We start from the raw sequence: 10,320 nt of genomic DNA on the forward strand, positions 1-10,320 counted from the left end.
CAAAAATGTACAATTCCTGTGAATACGTCTCGGTGGTCGAGTGGTTAGCGTGGTAAGAGGGTAATCACTGGTCCACTGATGGCATGGGTTCGATTTCCATCTCGGTACTGGGTGTTAAATGTTAATCTTTAGTTGTCCATGTCATTTATTCAGTCTGTAAAGCCTAAATCGGTTAAGACGGTGTATGTCTTTTAATTTTATCAATACTCGATAGTTTATGTTTAAATATTTCTAAAAGTATAGTAGTTTTTAGCCATTTTAAATTAAGACTAAAAAAAAATTAAAAACCAAATCATATCAAATAAATAAAATTAAACTGGAATCTGAATCTGGATTCTGAACTGGATTAAAACATCTGATATTTGAATCTGAAATTTCAATCTGAACTCTGAATTCTTAATCTGAACCTGAATTCTGAAACTAAAATCTGAATCTGAAATCTGGACTCTGAAATTTGAATAAGAAATCTGACACTGAAATTTTAATCTGAAGCTGAATTCTGAACCTTAAATCTGAATCCTGAATCTGATATCTTATTCTGAAATCTGAAACTGATTCTGAAAATTTAAATCTGAAATCTGAATTAAAAATTTAATTCTGCAAACTGTATATGAAATCAACCTTATATTGGGTTGATTACCAATTGATTACTCCAAAGCTATCGCACGCTAAGATAAAATTACCCTTCGCCGGGTTTCTTTTTATTCAGCAACAACATCTCCGATCGTAGGTTCTGATTTTCGCATGAAAGCGTTTTGATAATATCTTGAAGCTTGGAGACTTCCTCCTGGTGTTGGCGTTCCAGTTCATCTTTGTCCTACAAAACAAGTTTTAAAAAAGACGTATAAATAAGATCACATTTTTTTTTATAAAGTTCCATACCGTAACGGCTTTCTCCAGCATAATTTTGGCTTCCTTTGGAGACAACGTTTTACTGGACAGTCCCAGCAGGGCTTCCATTCGGGTGCAAGCTCTCTGCTTAACGTTGAGTAGTTCTCGCAGTTTGTTCAGCTCGTCAAGAAGCTCCATGTTTTCGCGCATCAGCTTTATCGTCTCGGTGTTGTCCTTCTTCTGGTTATTTTTCATTTTGGAGTTCTTCGTCAGTCGTTCTAGGTGTTCCCTCTGTCGGAGGAATTCATTTTGAACATCTTCACCGAGGGCTAGGGATTTTTGTAATTCCTTATCGGTTAGGTATCGTTTCACGAGATCAGTTATCCCACGTTTAAGCTGATCTGGTTTTTGTATGAGCCCGGATACGTTAAAAATTTCCCTACACACTTGCTGGTACTGCTGATTGGCATGACGATATCTATCTCTTTCCCGTTTCAGCTCCAAATCGGCTCCGAAATATTTATCTTGGAGTTCTTGCAACTGTAAGGCCAGCTGTTTGTTGTTGGTTTGCAATTCATCAAGTTTCTTTTCCATCTCGCTGATAACTTCTTTTTTCTCCTTAATTTCTCGATCTTTAGGTTCTATTTGACTCTTTAGTTCGTTTATTTTGTGTGTCTGTACCTGTTTATACTTTTCTAATTCTAAGTTTCTTTTGCCCATTTCGTGTAGTTTGCGTTCCTTTTCCTTGATAATAGCTTCTTTATCCGCGAGCTCTCGCTTCAGATCTTCAATATTACTTTGATGTTTTTCAATTGCCTGTTGGAATCTACCATGCTGATATTGAAGTGTTTCTATGTCTTTGCGGTAGTTTTCAGCCTCTTTGCTGAGGGTGGAGAATTTCTTCTTCAATACACCTGCTTCGCCTCTCCATTTCATGCAGTTTTCTTCCTCTTCTTGAAGCTTTTTCTCATAATTCAGCTGCAATTCCACTTTGTTTCTGTCGTTGTCCACGTCAACTTGTTTGCAGTACTCATCGAATTCCAACTTTTTGCGATCCATCTGTTGGAGAAGACTATTGATGATCTCCTGCTTTTCTACTAGCTGCTTCTTATGATCGGCATCAAGTGATTCTGAAAAGGATAAAAAGTGCTGATTGGAAAATCCCTAAAATTTCTCCATCTATCTTACCGATTGTATCCTGCAGACAACCAGCCGACCTGCGTAGTTTGACCTCATATTCCTCGCGCATTTGATCCATTCGGGACTTCAAATCAGTCAGCTTGTCATACTCCATGATAATTTTTTCATGAAACTGGGCCTCCAAGTCCATCATCTCCTTCTGATGTTCTTCCTTAGCTTGAGAAATACTGGCGGTCATTAGGTTAAACTCTTCCATGTGCGCCATCTCCATTTCTTCGTTTGTTTTCTTCAGCTCTTCGATGGCGGCGCAGTAGTCCCGATGTATGTCCCGCATCTGTTCCGAGTGGAACCTATCGCCCTGTTTCATTTTATACTGGAACTCCATAATTTGCTGCTGGATGCGCATCTCCAACGTGGAAATGGTTTCGTTTTTGTCAACCAGGTCCTGCCTAGCGATTAGCACATCGGTACAGAGACCCAGTTCTGGTTCACAGGGAGCTGTCTTTCCTTCGGTGTTCAGAATAGTCCACACAACCAATGTGCCATCATCAGCTGCCGTTACAAGTGTGTAGTCGTTGTAGGTTATACAGATTTTCGTGATGGCAGTATTGAAAAACCGGAAGTTGTTGCAGTTTCCGTTGCTACTGTCCACATTGTACAGGTGACCTTTTTCAGTGCCCACAAACATGATAGCATCCGAGCGGGATAGCGCGATATCCGTTAGCGGGGTGAGGTTCGGTATTTTGAATTCACGTAGCTGTAGGAAGAATTTTGTAAGATTTGTTGGTGTTATCAAGAAATATAGCAACAATAGCAGTCTGTAGTATAACTGATCCATCCAGTTTTTGGGTATCGATGAGAGCAGTTGTGCAAAAGTCTACAGTGGACCTTAGAAATGTGAGTATGCGAGTGTCTCAGTGTTACAATGATGAACCACGTATTTGTTTGGATCTACGTCGTGTGAACGAAGCCCTTCTTCGTGAACGACATGCGATGGCTACAATGGATTGGAGTAAATTGTATATAAAGGAAATGGATAAGGAGATAGTCGAAGACATTGTCTATCTCGGCTCCCTGGTGACCGCAGACAATGACACCAGCCGTGAGATCCGGAGGCGAATTATCAGCGGAAGTCGTGCCTACTATGTCCACAAGCAACTGCGGTCGAGAAGACTTAGCCCTCGCACTGTATACGACGCTCATTAGACCGGTTGTTCTCTACGGGCACGAGACATGGATATTGCTCGAGGAGGACCTGCGTACACTCGGAGTATTTGAGCGACGAGTGTTAAGGACTATCTTTGGCGGCGTACAGGAGAACGGAGTGTGGAGGCGAAGGATGAACCACGAGCTCGCGCGACTCTACGGCGAACCCAGTATCCAGAAGGTGGTGAAAGCTGGCCGGATACGCTGGGCGGGACATGTTGCGAGAATGCCGGACGACTGTCCTGCAAAACAGGTGTTCGTTACGAATCCGGTAGGAACAAGACGAGCGGGGGCGCAACGAGCAAGGTGGTTAGACCAAGTGGAGCGTAATCTGGCGAACGTGGGGTGCCCGAGAAATTGGAGAACGGTTGCCATGGACCGAGTGAATTTTAGGAATTATGTTCGTCAAGTTATGTCATGAGACGGAACACTATGTAAATAAAAAATAATAATGAATATAAAGGAGGCTTTCTACAAGTAGATTTAGCGGAAAAATCAAGGAATGCGAGTTTCATAACGAACAAGAGATTATTACGTTTCAATCGTCTGCCATTCGGATTAATAACAGCACCGGAATTGTTTCAGAATGATGATTGGCCAAATTCTCATGGTATGTATAGTGGTAGATACGTACTGGTTCCTTGATTACGTTATAATCAAGGGAGAAACACAACTTAGTCAGTTGAACTGACCGGATGACTACCTGGTTACTAGAAATGTAAATTTGAGTAGTGCTTGCGATTGCTCATCATCCTTACTCTTGGCTCTCATACACTCTCTTCTAGTGTGAGAACATAGGCTTATTCTAAAATATCTCAATGAACAAACCGGGTAGATAATATAAAAAAAACCGTTATTGACAAAGTAAAATCTGATAGTCCGGAGTAGGGAAAGGTTATTCTTTGGTTCGAAAGAGCAGGCAGATACGGATAGCGCTGAATGGGCAAAAGGAATGTGATATTCCAAGAATCCCAAGAGTTGTTTGATAACCCTGAATGTGCTAGAGATATTGACTAAACCGGAAAGCGCAAAAGGTATTGGAAAGCTCTGAAAAGGGTTTTGAATAGCTCTTAATAGACAAGAAGTAAATATTTGGTTCGCTTAGAATGGACAAAGGTGCAGTGCTCTGTGTTTATGAAAATAACTATTAACTGAAAACACTCACAATATCCGACTTCCACATCTCCCGGATGAGTCCACTGTTCGTAATGGCGAAAACCGAAGCTCCATCGCTACTCATGGCCAATGATCGATAGTGGATTCCTTTCTGAACGATCTCCTCCATCCGCTCGCCGCCGATAACGTTCCACTTGTAGATTGCGCCATCGTTACCGCCCGAGGACAGCATCAAATCGTCGGCCGACCAGCACAGGCTCAGCACCGTACCGTTGTGTCCTTTCAACGTTTGGACCACCTCGAACGTGAAGATGCAGATCAAACTGATTATCTTGTCGTGAGCTGCCGCCAGCAGATGCCCATGGTTCGAGAACTTGAGCTGGGTGCAGTTGGGATAGTTGAAGGCTTTGGTCACTTTCAGATCGTCCAGCTGGATTTGCATCAACCGCAGGAGATCTATGAATCCAACCGCTGCGAAGAACCCGGACGGATGCAATGCGATCACTCCGATTTCGATTTGAAACTTTTTCACCAGTTCCACCTTCATACTTTGATAGTTCCACAGTCGAATCGTCATGTCCTTGGCTACGGGAAAAGATACAAAGAAATTATTTTCGAATTTTTCACAAGGCAGTACTTACACGCAGTCATAAGCATAGGTTTCCAAGAGCAGACATCAAGTCCCACGATTGAACTGACATGGATTGGTTCACCCAAATGTCGGAAAACGAGTTCGCTGACCTTAAGTGTTTCGGGGACGTACAGCATGGCAATGTATATCTGGGAATGCTTCGTCGCTACAACAATCGTATTTTGTTCGGCGTTGATGGCCACATTTTTGATCTGGTAGGTCTCAGCATCGAACAATGTGATCGGTATCCGTATAATGGATTTCTTGATGAAGGTGTAACCGGACGTTTTTTCAAACACGTGAACAGAATTATGGATCGAGTATAGGAATCCATACTCGAACTGCGTCAAGCACAGTACGTGATGTTTCAGTTCGGTGCTATCAGCGTTCGGAGAACCGCTTTCCATTTCTCCGTCAAAGCCTAGATCGATGTTTTCCACCTCATCTGCCCGCAGCTTCAACTTAAGTTCACCGGATTCGACTATGATTAGCTCAGTTTCTGCAGTTCCTGCAGCTAGAGCATCCGAAGTTAGCCAGGCAATCGAGGTCACCAGCAGATTGTCCCCCTTGATCGATCCGATCTGACCGAATCCCTTGTCCGTCTTGTTCATTATCTTGAGCATATAGTACCCGCCAACGGCAACGATCGTTGAATCGGACGGATTGCAGGCCAGGTAGGTAGCTTGACCCTGCTGGCTGGAATTCGAGGCACGACCAATGATAAGGGATTCATTCTTATCGAAGGAGAAGATCGAGAGGAATGCGTCTGGTTCCACCGATAGGACGGCCACTCCGCGGGAATCAAACGTGAAACAGATGTTGCCTATGAGCGTGCATGGACAGTCAGGCGGTAACTGGAGCGTTTTTCGTTTTCGCAGAGTGCTCACCTCGTAGATGTTGACCAACGATTTGCTGCGAATAGGGATTGCCTTCAATTGAATGTGTAGACGAATCAAGAAATTCGAGCGAACATCTAAATTGCTAAGACCACCGAAGCAAGATCCAAACCAGTAAAAAAACTGACAACCCCACACGCGTTCTCTCTCAACTTTCAAACTGTTCAGACATGCTTGAAATTGGGTTCAAATAGCATCATTTTGAGCCTTAAATTGATCAAAAACTCACGTGAATTTAACCCTGCCCTTTGTGTTTGAGTGTGGGAAAAATCGATGAAAGAAGGGTTGCCAAATTATCAAGCTTAGACCGATTGTTATTTGTAACGCCTCACATTCCCCTTGCTTTGAAAATATGTAAAGTTATATGTTTTTTTTAAATAAAATCAACCTATCTATTTTTTTTTAATTCCAAGAATTTTGAAATATTGAGTAGCGTTCTTTAATAGATTTTTTTTTAAATATTTTGCTTGTTGTTGTTATCGAGCATGCGCCAAGTGAATTCTAACTATTCTTATCAATTATAATACCATCAAAAAAATTTAAATCATACTTATCGCTTGTTTTCTCCGCAATAGCAATGAATCTTCGGTCGGGACTCAAAACGATTCGTTCTGGGTTATTTTTTTCGGGAAATCTGAAAAGCACTCGAGAACTTATTATGAACTTTTTCAAAAATTCGCAAAAAAATATGAACCTTAAAAATTTTTGCTTGTTTGTTGCAAAATCATGTACGGCGAGCACTCCGGCGACGGGATAGATAATCTCCTGATTAGCCGTAAAGTGGACATTTCCATCGATATCGGTTCGCAGCCCAAAAACGTTCTTCGGCACGATCGAAATCGGCTTATTCCGGCTTTCCTTTTCCATAATTATTGCTTTTTGTTCATTAAACACCGTTAATTGTCAACGTATAGTTTCACCGCACCAAACACACAACGTATCACGACGAGTGTTGAAGAATTTTGCACAGTATCGATCGGGACATCAAACCCGCGAACTGACAAAATGAGGCCACGAAAATAAACAAATGCTGTAGCCAACGAGGCGACAAACCGGCGGAAGTAAGCGGTGTTTGGATTGCTTAGTTACGAATAAACTACTTACATTCCGATGAGTTAGAAAACACGTGCGCCTGTTAGGTTACATTCCTTTAGATCGTGTTCGTTAGTTGAACTCTGATTCGATTGAGCATGTGTGAACTTTACATATGTTGTGATAAACAATATTTTGAATGTTTTTATAACATTTTGAATTCATGTTAAGAAAAAAAAAATGATACACTCAAGTTTAAGTTTAAGCTGTGATATTGATCCTTCATATTTTAATCTGCATCTCAGGAAAGTCAACCTTTCTAAGATCAAGGAAATATTGAATAACCACAAAAAAATTATAGATGGCAATAGATCTAAGACAATTGTCCTTGTAAACTTTATTTATAAATGAAAATCTTAATTAATGGTTCGGCCACGGTTAGCTTAAGCCCGCCCCAATGGAATGATAAAACTAATACTATCGGCAAAGTCACCCCAATCGGCTCGCTTCAGCTGGAACGTCGTTACCCAGCTGAGGATGACCACCAGCCACATAAGCGATCCGATACCGGACATTATCACATCTGTCAGGAATGAAACAAAGATATTAGTCATACCGCAATTGAGTGATGGAGTATTTTTCAACTTACATTTCTTGATCTCCTTCTGCTCGTCATAGGCCGGCTTCCGAAAGGCCTCATTGAAAAACCAGCAGGTATTGATGGCCCACACGAAGGGGAGTAGTGCAAATCCGACTAGAGGACGAAATTTAGAATCCGGAATGTTTTGTTTTTCGTTGAGGGCAACCAAATAGAGGGCTTACCTTTGAAGTACCATTTGCAAAGATACAGTTTTTGGTCGTTGGGAGCTCTGCTAAGGTCCATGTTAAACTTATCGAGCAAATTACTTTTCAAATATTAAGAGATTTCTAATAAAAATTGAGGATTCAGGGAAGTCGTGAAATATTCCTTGAACGAAATCAAAACAAACACCCACAACAGTTACATTTGAAGGCGTTATCAAACGTTTCAACAATTTTGTTTGCGAATAAGGTTTGAGTCTTTGATGATTATACGAAAATGTAACGTTGCGTGTGTCGCCATCTTCAATTGAGCACACAATATGTGCGACCTGGGGGAGGAACTGGGTTGCCAGGTGCCCAGATTTGTCTGTAAAACCAAGACTTTTGACCCTTGGTCCAGATATTGGTCAGACACAGATTTTGCCCAGATTTTTGCTGAGAATGCCCAGATTTTACAGATTTTCAAAGTTGAGTGATGAAACCAATATTTATGCATCGGATTTGATCCGTAAGTGCCAGATTAGACTGAAATCTCGCTTGTATTCATTGGTATTTCACCAAGCATTTATTACCACTTCTTTTTTTTAAATACGATCAACATGGTACGTGGTAGGAAACAGTGTCCTCAGCTCGAAAATAACCTGAATACCACAGGACAATAACACCAGCCCCCCCCCCCCCCCCCCTCACATGTACCGTCAAATGTCTTGTTTAGTACCAAATTTGTGATCTTCCCTGTGCACAGACAAACACAGACTTTTTTTCAAAATTGCCCAGATTTTTACTCCTCAACACCTGGCATCCCTGGGGAGGAAGACTGAATAAAAAAAGAAAAAAAAATTTCAAACGTCAAATTTCTCTCATCATCTACCGACCAGTGCGAAGGTTCAAAATTTTACTTTCTTATTTAGTAATTTTTAATAAAACTTTTTTCATGCTGAAAAGCACTTGTTTTGCATAAAACAATGATTTAATTAGGTTTTGTTTTGCTCTGGCAAATTCCTGCATGATCAGGCGTATTATGTCGCTCAAATTTCGTCAAAGTTTTGAAGCTGATAAATAAAAATGGCTTGATTAATGGTTGTTCTAAAAATATAGCTAAATCTAAATTTAGCACCTAAACAACTGAGTTACATGACTCACTACACGAAACTGATCATCTAATGTTAAAATTTGAACGATTATAAATCTTTTCAACAATTGCTGGCTTTTTGCCGAACAATAAAAAAACGATGCAGAAAACGATGCAGCAAATTTCAGTCTTCCTCCCCCAGTGTGCGACTTGACGAGAATTTGAATTGTCACAGACTTCATACACAATTAAAAAATAATTGTTTTAGCGAACTTTAAAATCGGAAAAAATATTTTTTTTAAGTTTTATTTTATTTTCATAGCATTCTGTCTCACGACATAACTTGACGAACATAATTCTCAAAACCTACTTTTAAATTAAAACAGGTAAATTATATTTTAGTTAGATTTCCTTTAGATGAATGGGGCGGTTAAAAATAACAAATCTGACAAAATGGACGAAAATGGCAAAACAATTACCAAAGTGAAAAAAATTGATGAAAAAGACAAAAATAACAAAGACGACAAAATTGACAAAAGCTTATCGTTTTTGTCACTAAGCCGTTTAAAATATTTTTATATTTGTTAGTTTAATGTTTGTACACTCAGAGAAATCTTGGTGTTTGAACCAAACAAAATTTGATTTTGATTCAAAAAAATATTCTATTGAAACAAACTCCTTTTTTATTTGAAACAATGTACTTAAAAAATACTTTGAATCAAAGAATTTGTTTTAATTTCAAAGGTGAAAAATTCTTTGAAATAAAGGAAAACAGATTAGAAATAAAGGATTTTTTATTTGTCCCAGAATCAAAGGAATTTTCCTTTGTTTGGCGACTAAACAAAGGAAAATTCCTTTGTCCTAAAATCTTTTTCGCTGCGTTTTTGCCTATTCAACCATTTTATTATTTTTGGCATTTTATCATTTTCTCCACTTTGTCATTTTTGTTCAATATCGGAGAAATTTGTTTAAAAATTGTCCTTCTTTTAAGAATTTTTTATTATTTTTAGGACCACAATTCAGTCTAATTATTAAACATTCCAAAGATTCCACTGATTTTTCGTATTTGATTTTTGCTCAAAAATTTTCCCGGAGATCTCGTCGTATTAACACATTTTCTAGTTATTTCGCATATTATTTTTACTCCTAAATTTCTTTGGTCTTCTCTTATAGGTGATTTTTAGGAGTAAAATTCGAAATTTTTGTCGCTTTGAGATGGGTTGGGATGGTAACACGTTTTTTGCCTTTCTTTCAGAAAGGTATAGTTATCAGTCAATTTGGGAGATCATTAATTATGGGTCTTAGATATACCTTTATGGTACCTATCGAATCAGCTCGGCGAGTACAGAAGATGTCAGTGTATTTGTGTGTATTAGTGTGATTTTTTGTAAACTTTGTCCAACACGTTTTTATTATGAATTTTTTTTTTAAAGTCAAGAGTAAACTTTCAAGGTCTCAAATAAAAAAATATCTGCACAAGAAAAGTATATTTCTGCACATGAAAAATAATTTCCAACTTAAAATTACTGTTAAGGAAAAAAGCATGAAATTTAGGGTTCTAGAGTAATTTTTTTCGATGAACGCGATTAATTTCG

The 10,320-nt window shown here is 39.3% G+C and overlaps 2 protein-coding genes across 2 annotated transcripts; both read right to left on the reverse strand.

The window, feature by feature from the left end:
• Window positions 1-657: 657 nt before the first annotated feature.
• LOC129747265 (cilia- and flagella-associated protein 57-like) lies at window positions 658-6,861 on the reverse strand. Its single transcript, XM_055741376.1, has 7 exons — window positions 6,515-6,861; window positions 6,371-6,454; window positions 4,935-5,836; window positions 4,343-4,878; window positions 2,020-2,728; window positions 883-1,961; window positions 658-817 (listed from the first exon to the last, which is right to left on the reverse strand). The coding sequence occupies exons 1-7, from the start codon at window positions 6,685-6,687 to the stop codon at window positions 680-682; spliced, it is 3,621 nt and encodes a 1,206-aa protein (XP_055597351.1). The 5' UTR covers window positions 6,688-6,861; the 3' UTR covers window positions 658-679.
• Window positions 6,862-7,207: 346 nt separating this feature from the next.
• Window positions 7,208-7,840, reverse strand: LOC129749245 (gamma-secretase subunit pen-2-like). Its single transcript, XM_055744181.1, has 3 exons — window positions 7,675-7,840; window positions 7,502-7,606; window positions 7,208-7,435 (listed from the first exon to the last, which is right to left on the reverse strand). Exons 1-3 carry the CDS (start codon window positions 7,733-7,735, stop codon window positions 7,296-7,298), a joined length of 306 nt encoding a protein of 101 aa, XP_055600156.1. The 5' UTR covers window positions 7,736-7,840; the 3' UTR covers window positions 7,208-7,295.
• Between the last annotated feature and the right edge of the window lie 2,480 nt (window positions 7,841-10,320).

This window comes from Uranotaenia lowii, chromosome 2 (genome assembly GCF_029784155.1).
Source record: "Uranotaenia lowii strain MFRU-FL chromosome 2, ASM2978415v1, whole genome shotgun sequence".
NCBI lineage: Eukaryota > Metazoa > Arthropoda > Insecta > Diptera > Culicidae > Uranotaenia > Uranotaenia lowii.

Coding starts and splice junctions, on each gene's coding strand:
- LOC129749245 (XM_055744181.1), bottom strand. CDS start 7,735: ATGGACCTTAGCAGAGCTCCCAACGACCAAAAACTGTATCTTTGCAAA. Junction 7,607..7,674: donor TTGCAAATGGTACTTCAAAG/GTAAGCCCTCTA, acceptor TTCGTCCTCTAG/TCGGATTTGCACTACTCCCC. Junction 7,436..7,501: donor GCAGAAGGAGATCAAGAAAT/GTAAGTTGAAAA, acceptor CATTCCTGACAG/ATGTGATAATGTCCGGTATC.
- LOC129747265 (XM_055741376.1), bottom strand. CDS start 6,687: ATGGAAAAGGAAAGCCGGAATAAGCCGATTTCGATCGTGCCGAAGAAC. Junction 1,962..2,019: donor TTGTCTGCAGGATACAATCG/GTAAGATAGATG, acceptor TATCCTTTTCAG/AATCACTTGATGCCGATCAT. Junction 818..882: donor TGCTGGAGAAAGCCGTTACG/GTATGGAACTTT, acceptor CTTGTTTTGTAG/GACAAAGATGAACTGGAACG.